The sequence below is a fragment of the Melitaea cinxia genome, chromosome 15 (genome assembly GCF_905220565.1).
Source record: "Melitaea cinxia chromosome 15, ilMelCinx1.1, whole genome shotgun sequence".
NCBI classification, from domain to species: Eukaryota; Metazoa; Arthropoda; class Insecta; order Lepidoptera; family Nymphalidae; genus Melitaea; species Melitaea cinxia.
In genome coordinates this window covers 3,402,667-3,429,594 of record NC_059408.1, presented here as the reverse complement: position 1 = coordinate 3,429,594, position 26,928 = coordinate 3,402,667, and the positions used below count along the sequence as shown (strand labels likewise).

The following is a 26,928-nucleotide window of genomic DNA, read 5'->3' as shown; positions in this document are numbered from 1 at the left end:
TTTTTTTTTTTGGCTCGTCTTGGTGGGGGCACTACCGTGCCTCCAGATTTTATAGCATAATTATGTACTTAGCAGTTAGTATATTTTTTTAACATAATAAAAATTGCAACACATCGGCGCTTGCCAACCTTCGGCTACCACATCCAGTTATGCTTCTAACGTTTTAGTAAAATGAGTAATTAATTTTTCCAAACTGGTACGATAGTACGATGCATCAATTTTGGCTTAAGCTTTTTTTTTTTAAAAAAAAGAACATTTTTTGAATGGATTTAAAAATCTAGTCTTAAAATATATAGATGCCAACGCTGTTCATTTATCATATTGTAATAAAATAAAGGTTATTTTATGTCTTAAGTCTAAAAATTACCAAACTAAGCAAACAGAAAAAAATATTTACTAACGTCATACTTGATATTTTTAAGTGGAAGATTTTCCTTAAGATGAAATATTTTCAAGTGATAATGTCACACTTACTGTCACAGTCAATTGGCTTACATTATTACTATATGTATGTTTTAAAAATCTTATATAGAATAATCTCTCGTCACAATGTTTGTTACATTACTCCTCCGAAACGGCTGGATCGATTTTTATGAAATTTTGTGTGCATATTGGGTAGGTCTGAGAATCGGCCAGCGTCTATTTTTCATATCTCTAAGTTATAAGGAGGGGTTAAGTGGGTTAATAACATATATGGCAAAACAACGTTTGCGGGGTCAGCAAGTAAATAAATAAAATTTTATTCGTTAAAAAATAAACTGCCTTAGCTGGTTACAGTAGTCTTTTTTTAGCTACGTCGCAATTTTCTTTGGCAACGCCTGCCATAGAAATAATAATATACGAAAAAATTCAAATAGAGCATGATAAAGCAAACATTATAACATAAAGGGAACAAGAGAAACTACACTATATATATTATTATAAATTATGATGAACTGTCGAAGCAGTGTTAGTGTCGAAGGCAACATCCCTTCTTTTCCCATTTCTTACTTACTCCTACGCTTCTTCATCACTTTAGATAGTAACGTATGTGTGGTTTCAAGACAAAATTTACTTTAATTAAATTTTTTCAAATATAATTGAAATGTATAATATATTTTATAATCGAGAATATATAATTTTTTGTTACCAAAAAACCCAATCCCATAGCATTTAAAAAAAGGAATAATGTAATACCGTAGTTTTCATATGCTATTTATATACAATGAAAGTTATAAAATATATAAATACCACTCACATAAAATAACTCAAGATTTATGAATTAATTTCAAATAATTATTCATGTTTTAGGCGTAGCTACGTTTTTTTTTTGTTGTTTTTTATGTAAATTTAAATTACATCATATTAAATATAATACGTTTTGCGCAAATGGTCTTTTTCGCGCGTTTTTGTGCGTAGATTTTAATCAGTTTGATAATGCTGGCCGTAACAGTACTGCGAGTGTTAAATTAAATAAATGAGTAATACTTCCCGTCATTATTAAACTTCATTAATGCAAATTCAACTATTGTACGTAATTGTTTCCACAGATGTTTACATAAGATGAACAAAACATTTGCGATATAAAAAAAATGTTAACATTACCGGTATATTGAGGCAGATCGATTTGGCAATCGACTGATTAATATTATTTATTACACGCCAATAGTCAATAAATCGATTTAAATGTCGATCCTTTGATCTTCTTAACATAAAAATGCGAAAAAAAAGTCCCTGTGGGTTTTTTATAGAACTAGTTTCGGTTAATATTTAAAATAAAACAACACACCGTCGACATATTCAATAATAGTTATACAACGAAAATTTATGTAGTCATACATAATTTTATGTGTAAAGAATTAAATATACAAAATATATAAAAAGTAAAGTACCTACTTCGTTTCGAGAATAATGAGTCACTACCATTACGTCATTTCATTCAATTTAGCAATCACGCGTTAGACTTAAATTAATCTTAATATACATAGATGAAAAAATTTAATGCCCAGTTTTAAGACATTTATAAACAACCTCGGTTTATTTTTTTTTAATTAAAAATATAATTTTAATAACGTAGTTATAGTAATGAAAATAAAATAAACTTATTGTTACTTTATTCTCGAATGTTCAGTAGAAAGTACAAAAAAAAAAGAAATGATTGTACATACCAACATTTCCAACGTCATGTTTATTTTATGATAAATTTAGCGATAAGTAACAAATCACCTACGCATAAAAATACAGTTAATTAAAAAAAAATTGGTCCAACGTTGTAAAAAAATATGAAGTTTATTGTGATTAATGTGTATTTTATTCAAAATTTATCAAACATACTTAAGAATTTTTTCATATATTAAATTCGTTTCAGAGGAGCTATGATACTTTTAAATAACAACCTTTCCGAACACAGACGTTTAATTTTTATACTTTTTTTACTATTAAGGTCAAAGTATTGTCTACAACACTTATTAGTTATTTTGTTTTAAACATTTTTATATATAATTATAATCCTAGTATTGACGTCACTTTTGTAAAAAGTTATATATAGAGGTTAAATAAACATAAAATACCGACGCGAATAAAACGTGGCGCAATATTATATTATTTATTATTCATTACCACTCAACCCACAACAGACTTAAACAATGAATGTTTTATTTTCATTTAAAACAACGCGATATTAATATGAAAACATCTGATATCATTACTATTGAACAGAATATAAGAAACAAGAAAATATATTGTTGTTAATAAGAAAAAAATCTATTGAAAATATTTTCAAGCTAATTAGAATAAATTTATATCGTTATAAAAACACGTCATTTTATTTTTAAACACTCCGATTGTTTGTACGTGTTATTTTTAGTCGATTTCAAAAAAAGGAGGAGGTTCCCTACTCAACTGTATATTTTATGTATATTAACCTCGGAACTTTAAATTGGATAGACCGATTTCAAAGATTAAGATGGTGCGTGTCATGTGATCTCCTTTAAATTTGAAATCTAACAAGTACTTTTTGAGTTATCGCTAATAATTCGTCAATTTATGTTGTATGACCTCATGACTTATGGGTGGACCGATTTCGATAAATCTTTTTTTAATCGAAAGGTGGTTCTTGTCATGTGGAGCGAGCAAACACAATTATTCGATATATAAGTAATATAAGTAATATTTAACATTCGATTAATAATAATAATAATATATACTTTATTGTACACCAAAATATAAACAAACAGTAGTAATTACAACAAAAAGATGTACAAAGGCGATCTTATCGCTGAAGAGCGATTTCTTCCAGATAACCTTTGGGCACAGGACATGATATAGTAGTGACGGATAGGAAGTGTACAATATCCTTAAGGATGAATAAAAAAAAAATAGTGTATAATAGATTCCTTAATTCATACACATACACATACAAGTACAAATATCTATACATAAATAATCAAAATAGTATTAATATACGTGTATAATTGTAAAATATATATTGATAATATAAAATATGCATGTTAAAATTCTGAATATTATTGTATGTTAAGGGACAAATAGTACTTCTTTAGACGTTGCTTAAAACAGGATTATTTAATGAAATTAGTAAACAATTTTAAAACATTGTTTTAATTTATCGAATAGTTTACCAAGAATAAAAGTATAAATAAAACTTATGTTTCTACCAGACATTCTACCTAATAATTCAAGAGGTTCGAGATCGGAGAGTTGAGATATTGTAGACCCTATGGTCTATACTTCTATAGCATAATTATGCTTATGTGCATCGCGACACGACCTAGGACCGGCTTTTTCAATCTTCCATAATAGGGCAAAATAAACGAAAAAAAAAAACAAATCTGACAGAATCAGCCCTATATTTTTTCTTTGTTGTACGAAGAATTATTTTATAAAGAAGAAGCCTGCGATTTCTTTTGCGTCGGCTTGTATCGCATTATTAAGACTGATTTTCCAGATTAAAATCTCCGTTTGACGCAGGAATTTAATACATAATAAGCGTTAAAAATATTCTAGTCTATTAATCTTCTCAAAAAATAATTAACATTCGTATAACGTATGTAATTAATCTTATATAGGTCGACACTATTTATAACTCTCAATCATGGGAGACCGTGTTTTATGAAGTTAATATATCGCTCTAAAATTAATGGAACTATACTGTACACGTTTAATAATAATATTACAAAATTCTTTGATGACACATCGTACAAAAGCATATTTTTTTTCAATTTCGTAAAATTTATTTTACCTGTGATTTTTTACAATGGACTCACATTTTTAGAAACAATAAAAGTACCTATACTATTGTTTGCGAGGTATTTAAAGATATTCTTTCAATACAAATAAAAAACTTACGCAGTTTCGGCATGAAATCGTACTATTTTTATTATTACTAAATTTATATTTAAGAAAACGGTTTAAACTGATATAATGTCCCTAACAGAGAGAATGTAATGATTTTGAAGTATATATGACGAGTGAGTACATGAAGACGACAATTAAAAGTGTGATAACTATAAAATGCATTATATTCCCAGTTATTAAAGTTTTTAATTCTTACGGTCAAAGCTTAGTTATAAGGATGATGCTTTACGTCCTGTATGTAATATTACTATATATTTTTTTTTTTTTTTTTTTTTTTTTTAAATTTAAGTGGCCAATTATATTTTCATCTTCAAACAAACCAACACTTATATTTAATGAATATTTTTGTTTGCAATTCCCACGAAAATATCGTATTACTTAATGCATTTTTTGAAAGTGTTATCTCATTTACAAATTTGTCAAACATGATGCATTTAATTAATTGAGATCTTTGCTTTAAGAAAGATAAAAATCAAAATTAATTATATTTTACCCAATTACTGTACAAGGTACTTACATATTGTAAGAATGTAATAATCATGTAATAATCATATTATAATTAAGGTCGAAAACGGTTTGTGAACTAATTTTAGGGCTTCGAAACGTTATAAATCTTTTTATTTTTACCTAATTACTTATTCATAAAAAAGTGGTCCATGTAAGACAAAAGTGGCTTTATTAATATTTAAGCAATATTTTTTGAATAACTTTTTTGTTTACAATTATTATAGGTATTTAATGGTCCATTATTATTATTTTAACATGAAATTTGTTTTATAAAAAAATTTCAGTATTTAATTAAAGAGATACTTGAAAATTTTGAAAGTCTCATGCTTATTATTTTAAAGAGAAGACTAATTCCAGCAGTGGTACGGTTACAATGGTTGCAGTATAGTACAAAAATGTCTGACGTACAAATTATAACTTAATGTGTATAAGAAATAACTGTATATAATGATTAAATATCATCTTCCTACATGCTTAAAGAAAAATATAAATATTTAAGTTTTAATTGTACAAAACCTTTTTGAAAAATAAGTATTCAATACAGTTGATAAATATAAAATGTCTGTTTAAAGATATTTCTCAGTTTTAAATGAAGTAAACTAAAGCAACTCGCAATTAGCTACATCAATTTTACACGTACTACCACACTAACTATAATATTCAATGTATTAACTTAAATCATTTCTTAAAATAAATTCTAGTAGCATTTTTGTATGAAAAATAAGTTATTCTCCTACATTTTATTTGGAAGTAACTGTTTGCATTATGCATAATATGTTTTATATTCAAAATGCATCATCTAATTTTAAAAAAGAAATTCTCATTTAAAAAAAGAAAATGTAAAATTTTAAATTCATTTATTTAAATATTTTTTTTTTAATATTTTTATCAAATCATCACAAATATATCAAAAAGTAAACATTAACATAAGTAGTCTTTCAAAAAAAAAAAAATTATGTTTATGATATTTATGTACATTTACAATAAATACTAATTATAATTAAGTATTAAAATGGTGTTAATATCAATAATATTACATATTTATACAAGAAATATGTTTTCTTATTTTAATCATATAGAATATTTAATTCTCAATATTTAGGCTTTGAATTCTAAAGCCAGACCTGTTGATTATTCTCTAGATATTGTGTCAGTATTAAACGAGTTAACTAATAAGTAAGTTGAGTGTGTAGTGTAACTTTATTTTACAATTTTCAACTATATTTTATATTGCTTCGCTTATAACTATAATTATCTATTTGAACATAAGATCATATTGAAATTAGTAAAAATGCTCAACTCACCTGTTTCAGCCTTTCAACATCTGTGCGAGCTTGAGGATATGTCTGTGATGTAGAAACTGTTGCTGATGTAGCTGCGGTAGGTGTTGAAGTGGCGTTTTGTCCATAGGCAGGGTACTCCAAATTAACATTTAAAAGCTGTGCAGCATTATCTCTTGCCTCATATGCTAATCCTCTGATTTCTAGCTCTGAGGCTGTGTGCATTAATGATTGAAGGTCCAGCTCTTGTACATCCACTGAACCTTTGTACATGAACTCGACCAAGAGATTTATCTCCGAGAATGGTATCCCTTTTAGTATCACGATGGGGTGCTGACATGGGTTGTCCCTAGTAATAGATTTTTTTTTTTCATAAATATAATTTTACTAATATATTGTTTTACGCTAACACCACAACTTTTCATATTTAAATTTATATTTGTTCGAGTGCTTACGGGGACACCCCGTGATCGTGCCGATTGAAACATTGCCGAAATATAGGGATTTCAACAAAACAATAAACATGGTAAGCACCCAAACAAATATAAATTTATATATGATAATTTTACTAAATAGCATCTTTATCAGTAATCATTTAGAAATTGAATAAATAATAAATTATCTGGATATTATTTAGTGAACATTAATTTTTTTCTTATCTAATGATAAAACAATTTTATGAATTTACATTTTTATATAACTTAATTGTAATACATATTTCTTTAGTTTTATTGTTTTGAGTAAACTGTGGAGTAAATTATGTCTGACATCAATTTCATTTGCTGGTTATAAAATAAACAAAATATAACTATGAATCATTTTGATATTACACAATTTATTTAGGAATAAATGCAGTATAAACGGACTCACTTGAATATTTGCTCGAAGTACGGGCTACACGCTGAGAGCACGAGCTTGTGCGCCTTGAGGGTCCCATCGCGGCAGGAGAGCGTCACGTCGGCCAGCGCCGACGACGAGTAGATGGTCGTGAACAGCTGGCTCAGGTTCTGCAGGTGGTTGTTCCACTTCAAGTGGAACGTCTTGTCGCTTACGAGCCCCTGCATCTGCACCGCCACAAACACTATCAATCACAAATCACTCACTTCTAGTCAGTAAAATAAAAAAATCGACAGAAAACCGTCTCTGCTGCGACCGCTACATAAAATTATAATTATTACAACTTATTTTTAGAACGATGCCCGTAAAAAACACTATACGTACGCGGTATGACAGTGTAATACTGTAGGTACGCGCCGCCGACGGAATTTAGAGCTATAAAATTTTATTTATATTATATTCGGCAAAACGGAAATTTTGAATTAAACCATCGCTGTTAAAAATTCTCACCTCGTATTCACTTTTCCGACTTCCCAATTTTTCACAAATAACACCGAAACATTTCACAAAATTTTTAAATACTTATTATGTTACACAGAAAGCCGTGTCGTAAAAAACAGAGTGGGGCACGCCGTGGCCCCCTCCTTGCCCCGGCCCCCTCGCACACAATCAATATACGGAATATGAGAGCGCGGCGCGCCGCCTCGCCCCCCGCATGCTTTATTATACCGTAATTAAATATATACAACTTTATAAATGTACACTAACGTTCAAACATTCCAAGTGAAAAGGTTCAAAGTTAAGTTATGCTAGTCATTTTATAATTTAATATAGAAATAGTAGATGAATTTATTTGACTTCTTTCACGAAACACCTGCATTGATTTTGTTGCACAGGTGCTTTTAATTAAATTGTAAATTTTGAATCAATGTGTCTACTGCAACTTGGGCTTGTGTGCGTGCTGCACAATATTTTTTTATGGCTTATAAAAAAATTAATTATTTTTATTTGTATATATTTCAACCCAACTTGGCCCCTTCCTAATAATAAATTGTCGGGTGGGAAGTATGTGTGTAAAAAGTACTTCAATCTCTTTTCACAACATACACAGCCTCACGCACACATAGACAATAGATATAATAGACGGATTCAGACAGTCTTCTTTTTATTAGATTCCATCCTTTCGTTTACAAGTACCTGCCGCAGAATGCATTTCTATACTATATGTACCTACAGAGTACCTACGTACTAAATGCGACGGGGGTGGGATTGTAAACATCTACATTGTACGTATGTATGTTAAACACATACATATACTAATATTATTATTTGTAACATGGACTTGAAAGAGAAGGGCGCATGAGCGTTTGCATGAATAATATTTCTACCCATTACCCACACCACAAGCAATATTAATATTAAGGTGGGTTTGTTCTATTTACTTTTTTTCTTGTACCGCGTTACAGTAACCGGAGACCAGAGTTGTATTACCGTCTTGGATCTATAACTTTTATCTGTTAATGTCTAATATATTACTTACTGTTTTTTTACATAAACATTTTTATATAACTTACATACGGTAAAACTGGTAAACAATATTTTAAGAAAAAGTTATTGTCTTGAATATTTGATGGAATATAAATAAATGTAGTAATAGTTATTAAATATATAGTTGATAAATAATTTAGACTTATAATTTCAAGTTAGGGTAAAAAAAATATAAAATATTTGTTTTTTTTTAAAACGTCCTTTATATTTTTTATACCGATATTGAAAGAAAATAAGAATATAATGGTGTACCTATATATAAAATTTCTATATTATTATGGCTACACATATATATTTTAAGTATAGATAACCAATGTAAGAAAAATAAGAAGTCTTTCGATTGATATAGCCAAAGTAACACTTGGAATGTACATTATTGTAATTTATCAATTTAACGATTTATATAAGATTATTAATATTTTTAAATTATTATATATAATAAATTAATTGAAATAATTAGATAAATAACATTAAACTAAAAAACCTTAAGTATATATATACATAATATAATAATTAAAAAATATTATTAAAAGGAGTCCCTTTAGGCAAGGTTCCGAAGATACTGGCAGCGTTCCCCCTTTGAATAGCTAGACTAATTCTTTGTCCGAAGTAGCTGCCAGCTCTTCGGTCTCCTGTGACGTCGAATAACCTTTTAGATATTTCCTTAAAAAGGGTTATAGCACTAGGACCCCACGGACCAAGGGTCTCGACACCGAATGGGACAAAATCATATTCGGAGCCTAGACCCCTGTATTTGTCTGCTTTTGTTTTTTCCGCCGCTTCACAAGCCGCACCAGCTCTGTTGTTGGTTCCATGTAGATGGGAAGGGGCCAGCGTGTCTGAACAGGTTGCATCCCATACCAGCACCCGGCCCATCTTCCATGGAATCAAACTCATACTGTCCGGTCTCTTGCCATCGTCTCTTGCAATACCAGTCGGCTCAAGTAGACTTGGCACGTTGACGGTGGCAAGGGACCGGCGTATGATATCGTTAAGTGCGGCATGTCTCGAGAAGCGGCCTGCACTTTTTAGGCATGACAGACCGTGATGTCCTAGCTTATCGACATCACTGCCACAGGGACATTTATGAGGAGCGTAGACCGGAACCCCAAGCCGTAAACAGGTTGCGATTCGGAGCGTGTCAGGCTCAAGAAATGTTCCTGTATTTGTCGAAGGGTACGCGTGAAGCCAGTAGCCAGCCTCATGCGTACCCACGGCCAAAAGCCTAGCACGCGCCGAGCCTGTACTACAGCTTAAAAGATTTTCATAAGTCAATTTGCAGTTTATGTCGTCCCAGCTCCTCTGTGAATTTGGAGAAACTGGAAAATTTTGACCTGGGCATGCAATTAAGAAAGCGTTTCTAGCTTCTTCCAAACCAGCAATCTCAAAGTTTGAAGGGGATGCCCTTAAAATTTTACTTATGAGATTTGCTGAACTATGGACAGAAGATAGAAAGGCTGGTAAAGCGACACTGGAAATTTTGCGAATCCCTAAACCACCATAACGGATAGGTAGGGACGCTTGGGTCCAAGATTGCTCGTATTCGTCGTATTGTAATTTTATATACATACATATGTATATTATTAACGATGTATGTCTCTTACGTGAAGAAAGAGTTGATCTGTGGGATATGACAGGCTGAAACTGAATCAATCAATAAAAAGTTATTATAAACTAATAAACAAATTATTAATAACAGTTAGCTTTTGATTTTAACCAAATATTATTTATTTTAGGGTCAACACTAGCTTATTTATACATCATGTAGTTCTAAGATATATTATATATAAACAGAGCCATCGGAGATATTCTTCGCTGTTTCATAACAGGTATGTAAAATATATAATTATAGTATGTCAAAAGACATAATTATTTAATAATAATAAATAAATAAATATATTATAAAATACACACTCGGTCGTCTGTTTCTATGGTATAAGCAACTTAAAGCTTTTGTTATAGGTAACAGCCGGCTGATATAGCTAAATACTTTTTTTTTATGTAAATAGAAATATAACATATATGAATATATAAATACAAATACATGTCATTGAAATTGTGATAATATAATTTTTTGAAATTAAATTTTTGAAAATAAACTCGCATATTAATTAGAAAAAATACGTAAGCATTCGTACTGTACATATTTAACTGTATTTATATTAAACATTCATGTAAAATTAATGTTTAAAATTAAACAGGGCAACACTTTAATATTGTCAGTACTGTCATTTATTTATACGGAGACACCGTGTTGCTCTTTAGATCAAATGTATTAGCATTAGCTCGCTTCATATTTTACTCAAAGTATTTTAACAATGCCCTATTGACACATTTTCAAGTTCGTATATTTTTTGGTATCATTTAGTAATAATAATAATTTACTCTTTATTATACACATAAAAAGAAGTTTATAATTTATAAAACAATACACCAAAAGAAATGTACAATAGACGGTCTTATCGCTAAATAACGATCTCTTCCAGACAACCAGCGTAGAGGAGATAATCTAAACAAGCGGAAAGGGTGTACAGTATTAAAATTAAAAAAAAAACCAAATATACACCTATGTATACATATATCCACATATTATAAACAATATTAACTATAATAAAAATTACAGAACATATTACACTAAAATATATAAATACAAGTATTTGTAGTAATGATAAAAGTATGTGAACACTTCTGATTAAGAATTAAATAAAGAAAGAGAGGCTAAAATAAAAATACTCAATTGTTGTTGGAAATCTATAGAATTATATAAACGAAAAAAAGGGTTTATGACCCTTAGGATAAAGACTTGGTGTTATGGTCTATGGTATTATGTTAAATTTCTACGTGACACTTGCAACACAACATTGCAATTGTCAAGATCAAAGAGAATAACCACAGAGAATAACAAGAAGCTTATAAATTAAAAATTATAATATAAGCTTCATTGGAGAATAACCATTAGCAAAAGAAACTAGACAATTTACAATTTAAAGCTTTAAACGTCTTTGTTTAAAATTTAAATATAAATATTGATTGTTCACCATTATATACTCTTTGTTTGTTCACTGTTTTCTTTTTTTTGTAAAATTTAAAAATTTACCTTTTGAATATTGATTTTACTTTTCCAGTTTTTAAATAGTTGCAATGTAAATAATACAATATTACTAAGTCATATAAAACTATTCAAATAATTATGGTTTTCTCATTTAAAAATATTTATCTAGGTATTTAAATTCAATAGACCTGCACGGTCAGGTTTGGAGTGTACAGTGAAACTATGGAAGTAATCTAAAGAGTAAACATTTCGACAAACAGTAGGTAATCTTTGATTTATTGAAGTATCAAGTATAGAGGTATAAAATTTGTTAGTAAAAAAAATTAAGTTCGAAAATATTTTATCGTTTTTCTGTAACAAAAATATAAGTTCTTAAAATGGCTTTGAATAGTATAGACAATTACTTGTTTCTTTGTAACTGCACATAAGAAACAAAAAAATCTTGAAGACGAGGTATGTATCAATAAAACAGAAGTAAAAAAAACAAAAATACACATTTATTGTTGACTAACTATTACAAAATTTGCTCTAAAAACACACATGGCAGTGACACAAAGTGGCAAAAAACTAAATCACAATGGTGTAATATTTCTTGGTATCAAAACATGGTTTTTATTCCTTAAAAGGCAGGGCTGGCAAAAGTTTTCCCTCGCATTTTCCAAAACCAATGCGGACTCCATGGTCATTGACACAGTAGCCTCGGAGTATGACTGTATCACCGTCCTGTAAAAATTTTCTTTCTTCACCATTTTGAAGGCGGATAGGTTTTGTACCTTTCCAGCTCAGTTCAAGCATGCTGCCATATGAATCTGATGTCTGAAATATACAAATAATGTGTTGATTTAGTTGAAAAACCTAGATTATGTAAAAAAAAAAAAAAAAAATTAAATTGAAGGACCATGCAACTGTTTGTATGTCATATATCAATAAAATAGCTTTAAAATGTATAGCATATAAAATATAAAAGCAAGTAGTGAAAATTTAAAATAATGCCACTTTTTAAAAGCACAGGTAAATTTATGGAATGTATTGGTCAGCTCATCTTTAAATTGTGACTGATACCTAAATGATAAAGGATCTAACCTGCACATCTAATTAAATAGAAGTAACACTTAAGTTCCAACAATATCAAATTTTACAAATTCTTCAAGAAAGAAAAATGTGATTACACAAATGTTTGGTTATAATTTTTTAAAAACCTACATCACCACTAATGGTGCCAGATCCTAGCAAATCACCAGGACGCAAGTTGCAGCCAGTCACAGTTTGCTGTGCCAACTGCTGCTTGGCTGTCCAATACAAGAAGCGGTAGTTTGATCGGGATATAGTAGTTATCACTGATGATTTCTCAGCTAAAACAAAAAGTGATTCCAGTTTAATATTCTAGCTGTACTTAAGATTCACTTAATTTTGTTGAAAACAGAAATTGTCAAGGAGATAAACACATAACATGTAATATATACAAATATGGTAATAATAAGCTAGACATTTTACCAAAAAGTAAGAAAAATGTATCTGAAATGTCTAAAGTTATCCGCAATAAACCTGTAGATGTGATGTAATGTTTGATTAACCATAAGAAAAGTTATCACATTTTCAATTTTGATTACTGAAGATTTCCTTATTGTTGAAAAATTGGAAATAGTTTGTAGTGATTGAATATGCATTCAAGGTCCATAGTAATAAATGCAAATTAATATGATTATAAACATCTATGTATAAAATATGTTTAAAAAAAGTATACATATACATACACTTTAAATCAACCTCCAGCTTAATATCAAAGTTGAATTTATCATCATGGTGTAAATAGGGGAATGGTACTGGATCTTGAGGGTAGTTGTTCACAATGTAAGGGCGGAGTGCTTCTACAGTAACAACCCATGGGGAAAGAGATGTTCCCAAATTTTTGGACGTAAATGGTCCAAGTGGTACATACTCCCACTTTTGGATATCACGGGCTGAAAGAGAATTTGAAATAATTAACCATTTCTGTTCATTTTGGTGTTGATTAGTTGTTAAACAATAGTTGAATTAATGGTTAAATGATAAAACTGATGAAAATATATTTTTTTTTAATTTCTTTTTTGTTTTTAGCAACATAGAACACTTATAAAGCGATGTGTAGATATCATTACGTCCTGTGAGGTAGGATAACTCACTCACTTCAGCCTATCGCAGTCCACTGCTGGACATAGGCCTCCCTAAGTTCGTACCAAACATTATGGCGACTGCCCATGAAAACGCTGCTGCCCGTCTTCGGCCTGTGTATTCCAAGCCAGCAGTTGAATGATTATCTCGCCATCGGTTGGCTTTTTAAGTTCCAAGGTGGTAATGGAACTGCGTTATCCCTTAGTCGCCTCTTACGACAGCCACGGGAAGAGAGGGGGTGGCTATATTATTTACTGCCGTAACCGCACAGCAGAGTGAGGTTAGATATTTTCGGTTATTGACAGTTCATTACTATAAATCAAAATTTTAAGTCCAATTGTTCCGGTTGTCAAATAGACTATAAAGTTTTTTATAATTTGCACTAACCACTCCAATCATTCATAAGAACGAATCCGAAAATGCGATCTTCAGCTTGTTTAGCTGTAATCCTTTCTCCGAGTGCAGTTGGAGGTCCTCCAACAAAGAAAGCCATTTCAAGTTCGAAGTCCATCAGACGACATGGCCCAAAGTGAGGATCCGCTCCTGGAAACATAGTAAGGAAATACCAGATTTGGCAAATAAATATGAAGAAATAACTGCCAATAAGAGTTCTTAAGGGCCAAGGCAAATAGATTAATTATTCACTAATATAAGTAAGTAGTAAATCGGTGTAGAGCAGAGATTATCAAAATGGACTTCAAGAGATCGAAATCTAATTTTCGGTATAAACAAAAACAGCAAATTTTTTAAGTTGGTATTTTCTAACAAAAAGATATGATTTTAAAGAAATTTGGCTAGGATGGTCTAAGGTATCATGTATGTAAGGTCCATTTTCAAAAAGTGGTTCCTTGTACAAAATAGTTTCAGAATACTTGGTGTGGAGGATATTACTCAAAATCTTCAATGGAGACTTTTAGCAAGTAGTAAGAACTATTTACAGAACAGAAAATAGTGTCCACAATGGCCATTGTTAAACGGAGTATTACCTTCTACAGGCAAAGTCTGCCCCATGGGTCTTGTAATTGGCGTTCCTGATATAACAATGGAACTGCATCGGCCGTGGTAACCGACTGGCAAATATTTCCTGAAATTGTTATATTAGATTTTCAGTCGTAATTTCACGTTAGTACTAATAGTATAAGAAAAAAATCCGCAGTAAATTTAAAATAATACTATTCTGATGTGTATTACGCCTAATATGATCATTATGATTACTTCGTTATTCATATTACCAATTAGGCATCAATGCATTCTCCTTGTTCCTGAACATAATGCCTACGTTAGTAGCATGGTGGATTGATGAGTAAAAGTCAGTATAGTCGCCGACTTCCGCTGGAACATGCATCGTTGCTTCGCTCTGCTTGACAAACGCCCTTGAAATGAAACAAATGAATTTATATTTCCAAAAATCATATCTGTTATTTCTTGACTTTCTTATTAACTGTAAGGTCTACGAATATATAATTGTGTTAAACGAATACCACGTAAGCAGAGGAAAAAAAAAATAACAGAAGCACTAGTCGTCACTACAATTTTCGAGGGTTTCCCTCAATTTCTCTGGGATTCCTTCATCAGATCCTGGTTTCCTTATCATAGTACCATACTTGGGATATTTCCTTTCCAACAAAAAGAGAATTATCAAAATGAATTCATAAACGACGAAGTTATCCCCGAACATACATTATATATATATAGATATTATATCTGTGTCACAGGACCGATGGCCTTTGGAGCAGACGGGTCCTGGACTGGAGACCGCGTCTTGGCAAACGCAGTGTGGGACGGCCTCCGGCCCGTTAGACCGACGACCTACGTAAGATTGCCGGTGTGGGCTGGATGAGGATTGCGGAAAACCGGGATGTCTGGCGCGAACTTGGGGAGGCCTATGTCCAGCAGTGGACTGCAATAGGCTGAACTGACTGACTGATACATATATACGGTCGAACTGATTAACCTACTCCTTTTTTGAAGTCGGTTAAAATGTATTTAAAGTGTTCATAAAAAATCTAATAGATAAAGCTTAATATTCGGTGCAGAATTAAATCGATAATATAGATTCATGGATGCTCTATTTTATGCAAGATTATATATTATATAATATTTTTATAAAGAGTAGGTAGATAACTGAGGACTTTCTTGTCGATACTTCTCTGCAGAATCTACATCCCGAATCGGTAGTAGCTTCATTTTGAAAAGTAATTATCACTTAAAAATAAAAGGATGGGTGTTAATGACTTAGATAATTTCCCCTATAAATCACGAAAAATGAAATAATTGCACAGAACCTTACTGCTACATTTTTTCAATACTAGACTACCGACTCTGTGTGTTTTGCATAATATATCTGGCTTTGATAAATATTTTTGTTTTCTCTCACTTTTGGGAATTTTCTAAAAATTGATCGTTTTTGTAGCTTTAACTTTTTTTTTTATAAATCAGCGCAATCTCCCAACACTTTTTCCTTTACATATATGAATTAACATAATGTAAACAATAACATATATAAATAAAAAAAGGGTTGGTCCAGTGCGCTCGTATGACAACTGCCGATCGTCATTCGTCACGCGTCATTTTTTGCTCTAATAGGCCGCTGTTCAATTATAATCGCGACATTCATCTTCAAAAATATATAACGCATGGATTCAATGTAATAAGTAAGTACTTCTTCTCCGCCGATTTGTGGGTGGTACTGTCAGTGTAAAGTAGGTGCACGAGTGGTAGGCTGTTGTCCACATGTAGCATCAGTTCTTTGGTATTTAGGATACAATAGGTACATTACAATGACTACATACTAGACGCCGCTACGTCATAGTGGTCTGATGATGATGACAGCAAAAACTCAAGTTAATTATTTTTACCATTTTCATTACTAATTAACGATAACCTAATTTGTTTTAGTTTATTATTAACTTGATGATCTCATGAAACTTGATTATTTTTTGTTTCAAACATAATAAAATATTTGACTTTATTTTGGCTTGTTTCTTGCAAACAATTATCCTTAGTTGGAAATATATGAATAAAACTCCAAAATTCTACAGGGGAAAATATACCTATGTTATTGACACACATGCTTTATAAAATGACGATTCGAATGTGCATTTGAAGCATATTCGAATAAAGTTATTTTGAGTTTCTTTAACGATTTTAGCAGATGTAAAATTACCGCATTGTAGTATATTTTTTAAAGTATAAATACTCAAAAACATTTTCGTTTAGGCATATTATTTCATTGAACAAATTACTTTTGTCGTAGCTCGTTGTCATTTTTCAGTTTAGTATTATTGACGTCGAGAAGTTTCTGAATCGTGTTTCTCGCTTCAATCCAGTGCGGTTTCGTCAAACTCATAAACGAGTTTAACTTCTCTTCCTGTAAATAGAATTGAAATTTTTTATAAATATATAATGAATAATTTATATATAATAAAACTTGTTTATCTGTGCTATTTCACAACTATTTGCAATAGATAAGAAGAGCAGAATAATGAATCATGAAAATAACAAAATGTAAATGAACCATTCATATGTAACTCACCTTGAAAACATGTTGTTTGTCTTTCAACAAGGGTCCAGCAAAAAGATGCGAGATTGTATTCAGATCCAGAATCCATTCTCCGATTGCCACTCCAATGTGCTTTTGGGTCTGAAAATATTTTAAATGTGTTTGAAACAATGTAGTTTCATTTCTGATGCTATCATTCCGAGAAATCCCAAGCATAGCCCGTTCCATTGCACGTTAAACGACTTTAGACTAGTGGACTAGTCCCCTCATCAGTATCCACGTCTTAGCACCGCATGTTAAAACAGGCAGGACGCATTGCTCGAAGACTTCTGTCTTCAAGCATTGCGGTATCTTCGAAGTGAAGGTTCGACGAAGCCGCTCGAAAAAAGCCCAACCGAATCCTCGTATCAGCTTCCTTCTCGAAGTTGTTTCGTCCTAGTTAAATCGTTGGCCAATGCTGACATAATCCTGAACAACTTTGAGAAGGAGACTGTCGACCGACACCGGTCTCGGTATAACTTGGTTGTTAAAAATAATTTTAGTGTTGTCCAAATTCATACCGAGACCGACTCGTCGGAAGGACTCGTTTAGGTCGGCCAGCATTTGGCCTAGCTTATCCAACGTCTCCGCAATGACATATATCTCAGTACCTCGATATATCGCCAGTCGATATGACATCTTTGCAGAGAGTCCAGGAAAGTCCAGGTCTCGACAGAGTCGAAGGCTTTCTTGTAGTCCACAAATCCCATACACAGGCGCCTGATTATATTCTTCTGTCTTTTGTATCATTTGCCGAACAGTATGAATGTGGTCTACGGTGCTGTAACCATTTTGAATCCCAGGCTGCTCTGGTATTTGGGATTCGTCGAATCTTTTTTCGAGACAATTCGTAACGGCCCTCAAAAATAGCTTAGACGTGGCTCAAAATTGTGATCGGTCTGTAATTTTTTAACAGCGATTTATCGCCTCTCTTAAAGAACGGCACCACCATATTCTTGGACACCACCTCTAGCGTGGTATCTCAGTGGATAATGGCGTTAAAGATTCTCACCAAGGCTTTTAACCTAGCTCGCCCTGCGGTTTTAAGGAGCTCAGTCCTAACCCCGTCGTTCCTCCCGGCCGGGCCTTCCCGTTTTTAAGTTGGAATAATAATCGAATAGGTTTTGAAGTTCCAGTTGGAACTGTTCGGAGCCACATAGTAGTGTTTGCGGCAGCGTAGGTCGGAGAGTAGATTTCAAGCGCGCCCGCTTTTTCGGAGTGTCCGCAATAGCTGGTGGTTACTGCCAGTGTTAATAACCGCTTAGATCTTTAAAACTACGCAACTTATTTTGAGTCGGTTTTACATTCATAATATAGTAGAGGAACACTGATAATTTTTGCTACCGTCCGAAGCCAGGGCGGGTTGCTGGTTTGCAATATAAAAATTAAAATTTAAAAAAAAAAAGTAGTAAACACGTATTTCAGCGTTTGTGAACATTCTACCCTTAAAGAAATTAAACAAAAGATTTAAATTTGTTTGGATATTTCGTCATTTTTGATGTTAAGGGTACGAAACTTTGTTTTAAGGCTATTCATTAAAATGAGTGAATGACGTATTTTTACATTTGCGGTACCCTACCCTTAAAGGCGGTTAATTAGTACCCCTATTCGTAAACAGGTTACTTATGGAAGTAGAGTAACATTGTCATAAATAATTATATTCCAGTCTTAATCGAATTTTTTGCGTATATCTTTAAAAAAATGTCTGTTATATCGACTGAAGTTAGAAGCGAGAAATTTTATTTTAAATGAAATAATATTCTGCTTTAACGTAAATTCTGGTTGGTAAAATAAGGGATTCGTATAAATTACAGAAATAACTTAAAATGGCTGAAGTAGACACAAGGGGGAGACTGTATTTCGCACAACTGTTAGGCTAGTAGTTAGTAAGAAAGCTTTGCGCTGCAAGCACTCTGATAATTCTATCACACAAAAGTGGATAATTGTGGTATACAAAAAGGTTCTAAATTATTGTAATATAATGTGATAAAGGTACTACTTTAATAGTAACTCGCTTTGTAAATATAATCCATCTTTACGCAAGCGAAGTTGCGGGCAACAGATATTTAATTAAAATTCATATAAAACTTGTCAAAATTCAATTTCGATCATGTCTTATAAGAAAGACATCGCCACACATACCCTTTAATATTTTATTACGTTGGCTATTGACACAAATAGATTTTAATTCTCGTAGAAACTACAAAATTATTTAGTGGCAACGGTAAAGTCGTATGTGGGATTACCTTATATCTATGCTCGTATACCTTGGTCCATACAGGAATCGTTCCACTACTTTGCGATGTCGGAAACTTTAGCTTAAATTCGGAAAATATGATTAAAATTAAAGTAACGATATTTACGTGTATCGAAAAAAGCCAATAATGAGAATATGAAAAAGATAAACCCAGCCCTGCGGTCACCAACCCAGCGTGGCCAGCGTGGGGTTACTATGGGCAAAACCCAAATAAATTCGCGGCAGAAGTTTCAGCCCTCAATTACCGGCAGCCCAACTATTCCCGACTAAGATTGTCGGCGTAGGCTGGATGAGGATTGAGGAAAATCTGCATGTCTGGCGCGAGCTTGGGGAAGCCTATGTCCAGCAGTGGACTGCAATAGGATGAACTGACTAACTGACTGAGAAAATGAAATGAATAGTAATAATAATCTAACACTTTCCATTTATTTATTTTTGATCCTCTATCCTTGTGGTTATTTGAGTGCTATAATAGTCACTCGGAGAGGCACTCACGCTCTCCGAGGAGGCTGCGCAGGCTTTATGCAGCTTTGGTTGCCTTAAGTCACCTTTTACGACATCCTAGACAGAGGAGGCGGCCCTATTCTAGTCTGCCGGGCACCACACGGTTCTAGTTTTCATTATTGTTAAGATTTATGATAATAATTAGTTTTATCGTATTACAAATGTACGATCTCATCTAGCTTACTCGAATAAAATTAATCTACATTCGGATAATACTAATGTTTATCAGTTTGGATAAATAATTAAAAATACAAAAGTGCTGAGGTCGAATAAATGAGTCTAAAACATGAAAGTTAATATAAATTCGATTTCTATTTATTATCTTTCTTTAATCGGTTGTACTTAATTGGGTAAAATTTATTTATAGCTTTGTAAACAGGTTTGGCGGAAGCGAAACTTACTGGTTAAGTTTTTGATAATTATGTCATTCTACCAAAGGTTATTCAAGGCAGCCACCAACTTCAACACAGTTTAGTAGCCAACTGAAGTGAGTAAGGAAAAATCAGTAACTTAGTTTTGCAGGAGACATATTCAATTTTCTTCCACAGTTTAAAAATTAAGCACAGCAAAAAAAAAATTGGCAGTTTTTTTAATATTTGTGAAAAGTACCCTGCTAGGCAAACTCAGATAAGCTGGGCAATCTTGTAAGGTTTTCGGTACGCTTCAGCCTGTAATATCCCACTACTGGGCAAAGGCCTCTTTTTCCATGTAGGAGAAGGATCAGAGCTTAATTCACCAAGCTGCTCAAATGCGGGATGGCGGATATATTCCTATTATGAGTAACGATCGCTATCAGGTGTACATGATAACAACCGGGACCGACGGCTTAACGTGCTTTCCGAGGCACGGTGGGGAGACCCACAAGGACTGCACAAACACCCAGACCACGGCATACATCTTTATGGCCAATACAAATGTTTGTCATGTGCAGGGATCGAACCCGCAACCGCCAGCGCAACAGGTACAATCCATGGCTGTAACCGTTGCGCCAACGGGCGTCATTATTTTATTATTATTTTATTACTGGGCATTCAAAAACTTATAGTATGGTATCACAAAAAAAGCATCAAAACATAAACTGAAATACCGATAAATAAACTTTTCTTTTGTACATTGCTAGTATTATTTTTATTGTAATGACGATAACTTTCGCATAATATCAAGATAGTAGACAGTAAAATTTTACGCTTCTAACTAATTACGAGTATCGTAAATCTTTAGAAAAAAACGTTGTTTTTATTATATTTTTTTTTTAAATTTTATCTTATTAACTAAAACTTATTAAGTTTCAGAACTTATACACTGTACCAATCTATTTATGGCAATGTTTTATAACTTTTAATTATTATTAAGAACTACATTTTATATTATTGTGATACTTTATAACCTTAATTTCGAATTTTAATTAAGGCGTTAAGTTAAATTGTTAGACTCCCTATTCTACCCTATTCTTTTAATTATAATTAATACATATTTATTAATGTACGAATACTAACAAAATAAAACAGAACTACAGTATACTAGTCATAGTTAAAATGCACATGGCGAGACTAATCTGCTTAAAGTTTTATATAAACGAATTCTTCTGGTATAAAGATTAGATTAGATAGCAAATTCATTTTTTAAAAATTTAATCTACTTTGATTTAACTATGCGCGTGTCAATCTGCCTTATCAAAAGACAATAAACAACACCGAGTAATCTTTAGACTTGTAACCAGTTACACTACATTGTAAGAATAAGCAAAGTCGCAAAAAGAAAAACTAAACTAAAAAACAACTACGGCATAAAAAATGAATAACAAAACAGATAACATAAACTTCAGACACTCACGTTTTTGGGCGAGGTAAACACACCATAGGGCAAATTTTCTATGGGAAAATCTGTGTTTGCAGAATATTCTATAAAAGATTTCATTATTACTGACACGTTTGTTTTCTATGAGTTTCACAGTAAAAGTGTCTTCTTGTTTTGAAATTCTATTTTACGTTCGCTATGGAAATAAGGCGGAAAAACAAGTTTGGTCTCCGGCCGGCAAACACAGACTGGATTCTTTATTAAGTCAAGGTCACACTTCGCAGTTAACGTATTTGCTTAATATCAACTGTATTTTAGTTAATATCTAACGTATTATCATCGTATGTCAAGAGTGAGAGTGGAGATAAACCTAGTTTATTTACTATGAACAAAATTATACTGGAGTTAAATTTAATGGACTACAAAATAATAACTTGCATTATCAACGTTATACCACCTTGAAGCATTACGAATGGTACATATATTTTCTTAGTTTTATTTTACAAAATTTAATCAAATGCGTAACGAACTCTGATGAGAATTGTTTTTTTTTTTTGTTTTTTTATTAGCAGTAATTAAATAACCAATAAGATCGTTTTTTTTTTTTTTTTTCAGTTTACATACTCTACATGCTGCTTATATAAAATCAACTCAACTTTGTTGCTTTTGGTAAAATGTTTTGCCAACGTCCACTAACGCCTGGAAACTATATGTTAATTGATTCTATGGGTACGAGCATTTTAATTCTGAAACCCTTATAAATATACAAAGCGTTGTCAACCCTAACACCCTAACCAACAGCCCTAAATCGTGTTATAGTTAAATATTTCCTGAACAGGACAAACATACAACAATACATATATTTCAACTTTTCATACTCCATGAAAGAGGACAGGCCCGAGAGGATTTGGTGTTGATCAATTGTCGTTGTACTGACAACACTTCGTGATACAAACGTTTTTTCTAGGTTTTCAAATACGAAATTAACACTACTTTACGCATCCAGGTAGTCTCTTTGTTCTTATTACGTTCCACTCTAAAAACCTAACACGGCTAGCTAGACTAGAAGTAAAGAGTATTATATGTCACTCGCTTTGTATTTGACTAACAATAACTAACGCTACACAATTTCTATTCTAGACAAAGTGGATAAATGTTCGCATGGTTTTCTATATAAATACATAATGTTAAAACATTAGACGTTATACATATAGGTACCAATATTGTACAAAGGAAAAGATAGTTGATTTCTCTTTCCAGACATATATTTAAAACCATATTACGTATCAGATATATTTTTTGGGTATTTATTATCGATACGGTAGTCAAAAGAGTAGATATATTTCTCGTTTTTGTCTATCTATATGTATGTGTTTATAAGTAAATCAACCCAAAACTACAGAATACATTAAGAATAAAATTAGGCACAACGTATGTTCATACATCTTACTAGGACAGTGGATACTTTTTGTCTACATATCCAACACGATTTTCTTGAGACACGTAGATCAAATTCAAAAAATATATACGTTAGTTATTGTTAATTTACGCGTTGTCTAATTGCATTAACTATTTAAAGATTTAATGATATTTTGGAAATTGTCCCGTAAAAATGACAAGACCTATTACTATTTACTATTATGTGTCATTGTATTATATAATTGTATGTGTGTGTGTATGTGTTCATGAATAGGTGTATTGTCATGTAGGTCATATTTTGTCTTCAATATGTCACATATTATAATTTATTGTTTTCTTTAGTGTATTTATTATATATTAGTATAATTATTGATAATTAATATTTGTTTAACTTCAATTTCGCATTATTATTTAATTATCCTTTTTACTATTGCCGCCAAAATGGGAAAACGAATGGTGGTTCTGAAAATCAGTGTCGGGGCTTTTAGTCCTGAGAATAGCTGAGGTCCCACCTTTTTGTGAGACACACTGTTGCCGCGCTACTATCTTCTTTTATCGTCTATTTTTTATTATGTTTTTTAATTACTTACATATTGTATTAGACTTAAGCCTTTGATTGTAATGCCTGCCTCTGACGTTATATGTATATGTATATATTGTGTGTGTTAGGAACAGTGTGTTTTACAAATAAAGTTATGTATGTGAAAAGTACATAAACAGACAAACTTACTTCATTTCATAAAAAAATCAATTAATTAAATTTAATACATTTTAGGAATCAATGATCTATTTCAATTGTCATTTGGTATAGCAAAATAGTGATTGTTCTATCAAATCGAAAGAACAATGGCGAAAAAGTTGTTGATAGAATTCCTAAGCGTCTATAAATGTCTTAATGACAAATGTAAATAAAATAATTTCTTACGTTTTTTCAATATATTTTTAAGATCTGTGTAAGTCTAGGAAAAATATCATTTTTAATGAAAAAAACATTTGACTATTGTAAAAATGATTTGACATGTCATTGGAATATGACGTACCTAGCGATAGTTCCGTTGAATGTTGCCACATGGTAATAAATCTTCTCTCAGTAACATACATGAACTTTTTGCCTTTAAATAAATAATACACTTTACATGTATTATATTGCATCACGTTAAACGATTTATATGGTATTAATCCGAAACCTTGTTTTATTACAAAGAATAACGCGTTATTTATTTATTTACTAAGCCCAATTATTTCATGAAAACAATAATAATTCGAGTATGGTAATGGTAAAATAATATGACAGCCATGACAACACTTGAAAATCATAACTGTCTTAATTGAGCGAAGGACTAGAATCCAGCTCTTAATAATAAAATATATGTAAAAATAATGTACTCGGTCGTGCAGGAATAGTAGAGTATTGTTTTAGTTGTTAGTAAAAAATAATGATGTTTTATGTTATAAACATTCTTCTATTAAAAAAAATGAGCAGATACTCTTAACTGACTGTATAGGACTACTGTCTTTATCCCACGCAGCTGTAGTTAAGTGGTTTCTAGAGTCTGCTTTTTAACCTAGAGGCCGCACCTTCAATTTTTGTAGGGAACAACCATTTTGTGTGCCATTGTAAACTGTTTCTTATTTAGTTAAGACCTTGCAGGCTGCTCATCTGATTATCTGATAAAAAGATGATCCCATGCTGCAAAGGGCACGATAAGTGGATGGTCCTAGTATCTATCTATGGTGATTATCATTAAAGAAAGAACTAATCAGGAGCTTAAAGGTGGTCTAGAAATTCTAAGAGCTGGGTTTATTAGATCTGTTGACCTACAGCACTCATGATTTAAGAAGATGAACGTCTTTGTCGATCGTCGATTTTACATCACCTACAGCTAACGCTGTACGAAATACGTACGCTGTATGTACCTACGTAGGAAATACCTTAGGACAGGTAACAAAAAAAATCCCCGAAAATGAAATATTTTTAGGCCTGAAGTTTAAAACAAGCGTCTAAGAAAAATAATTTTCTTTATTTTTCTTGGAGTGCGTCAAAAGTCTAAATATACCTATTAACAAGGTTTTGTAATCAATCTATCTAGATATTTAAAATGTAGTTTTGGACTATATTTAACATGTATTTGACTAAGTTTTTGATTAGGTACCTACAAGTTGTCGAAACATAACCTCTAAATGTTCAACCTGGAATATCTTCAATTCATTACTTCTTTCGACGGTGCTTCTTTAGGTAAAAGTGATCAGGAATTTAAGCACTATATTATTACATATTTTTCATTAGTAGACGCTAGAAATTTATGCCAACAAAAATTTGTTAGGGAATCTGCCATTGTCCTTTATAGCTGTTACGTTGTATCCAAGAAGGCTTATAGTGTTTTGTTTATGCTTCTTGGTTGTATCTATAATGTTTTTTTTTCTATAACAAAGCACCTCTGCAGACAGCAGGGCTTTGAATACCTGAGGTATAACTCTGAGGTATCATAGCAAAATAATACTGTTTTCAAACAGTATTGTGTTCCTATTGGTGAGTAATTGGATTGGGGATTGGGTTGTGTCTGGTGTTGCAGGCATCTATAAGCTACGGTAATCGCTTACCATCAGGTGAGCCGTACGTTTGTTTGCATATAAAAAAAAACAACCGTTAAAAACTCGGTAACGTTAATTTTTCTCGGCAGATATAACGTTATTTATGATAATATAACGATAATTTAATAACGTTATTTTCGAGCAATTATAGCGATATATTTTTTACTAGTATTAACTCATATAACGCTATATTTAAAGTTACTTATCTCTACCATTACCGTTACGATACGTTGCGACTAAGATATGCTGTTTTCGTCAATAATTATCTACTTAAAATGGTCTGAGCTGCAGGTGTCTCTTTCTTGCCTGGGGGCGCGGCACAGCATACTGCGAGACAGGAACATTTTATTCAAATACATATTTTTCAAGTCTCAGGTAGGGTACCTGTAGGTTCCTCTTAAGCTCAGATCCTTCTCCTACATGGAGAAAGATGCCTTTGCCCAGTAGTGGGATATTACAGCAACCGACATTTTATGATGGTAATTGGTAACAATAAGCCCAGTGAACTGTGCTGACAGTGACCATTACAATATTTTTATGTTGCCATTTGCTGTGATAATACCTATTTATTTTAATCTGTTAGAGACTGGTTGTCAATGTTAAACATACATTTTTTAAAAAAAAAAAAAAAAAAAAAAAAGCGCGGGAACTTTGAAGTGAAAAGGCGGTCTTTTTTTTTCAAAAATATTTTATTAATTTTATAATTCATTCACTGGAGTTTTTTATAAATAAATACTTATAAATTAATCAAGAGATGGGGAGAAGTAAGAAAAGGAAAAAGAAGGAGGAAGGTAACGCTGAGGACGACTCGTTGAGCTCCGACTCCGAGTCCATAAAATCTGTTGAGCTAACAGACGCCGAAAGGTATGCCCCGTTTCGGGTAGCCGATTACGTGCGGCACTACCCTGAGAACGGGGGTAATTTTGACTATATTGTATTCCTGGAGAGTACAGAGGCTGACAAGCCAATCGGAACAAGAGACATGATGACACTCGCTAATAGCATAAAAAAATATAATAAAGGCGTGAAACAACTAAAACGCATTAATAAAAGTAAAGTTGGAGTTATCTTTGATAGACCTGCTTTTGCT

General features: G+C 32.0%; 2 protein-coding genes and 1 long non-coding RNA gene across 3 annotated transcripts in view; 1 reads left to right on the top strand and 2 right to left on the bottom strand.

Annotated features, from left to right (window-relative positions):
* The window catches only part of LOC123660399 (zinc finger and BTB domain-containing protein 49-like), a 49,760-nt gene extending 42,387 nt beyond the window's left edge, over window positions 1–7,373 (bottom strand). The window contains exons 1-2 of the mRNA XM_045595489.1: window positions 7,011–7,373; window positions 6,165–6,489 (exon numbers count right to left, since the gene is read on the bottom strand). Coding sequence (XP_045451445.1) covers window positions 6,165–6,489; window positions 7,011–7,204 — 519 coding nt within the window. The 5' untranslated portion in view covers window positions 7,205–7,373. The remainder of the gene's footprint in view (window positions 1–6,164; window positions 6,490–7,010) is intronic.
* Window positions 7,374–12,052: 4,679 nt separating this feature from the next.
* Window positions 12,053–22,073, bottom strand: LOC123660136 (fumarylacetoacetase). Its single transcript, XM_045595240.1, has 9 exons — window positions 21,864–22,073; window positions 17,264–17,371; window positions 16,974–17,098; window positions 14,961–15,101; window positions 14,715–14,812; window positions 14,116–14,271; window positions 13,332–13,538; window positions 12,781–12,929; window positions 12,053–12,393 (listed from the first exon to the last, which is right to left on the bottom strand). The coding sequence occupies exons 1-9, from the start codon at window positions 21,945–21,947 to the stop codon at window positions 12,190–12,192; spliced, it is 1,272 nt and encodes a 423-aa protein (XP_045451196.1). The 5' UTR covers window positions 21,948–22,073; the 3' UTR covers window positions 12,053–12,189.
* On the top strand, window positions 21,904–22,557 carry LOC123660137. Its single transcript, XR_006744138.1, has 2 exons — window positions 21,904–22,302; window positions 22,443–22,557. It is a non-coding gene; the product is annotated as an uncharacterized LOC123660137 (long non-coding RNA).
* The last annotated feature ends 4,371 nt before the right edge of the window (window positions 22,558–26,928 follow it).

Bases quoted from the DNA above. Each gene is read 5' to 3' on its own strand.
- LOC123660136 (XM_045595240.1), bottom strand. From the start codon at position 21,947: ATGAAATCTTTTATAGAATATTCTGCAAACACAGATTTTCCCATAGAA. The intron at 15,102-16,973 runs GTAATTTGTTCA...TTTCATTTCAAG, and splicing joins GACAACGAGCTACGACAAAA to GGCGTTTGTCAAGCAGAGCG. The intron at 14,813-14,960 runs GTAATATGAATA...TAACAATTTCAG, and splicing joins AATGCATTGATGCCTAATTG to GAAATATTTGCCAGTCGGTT.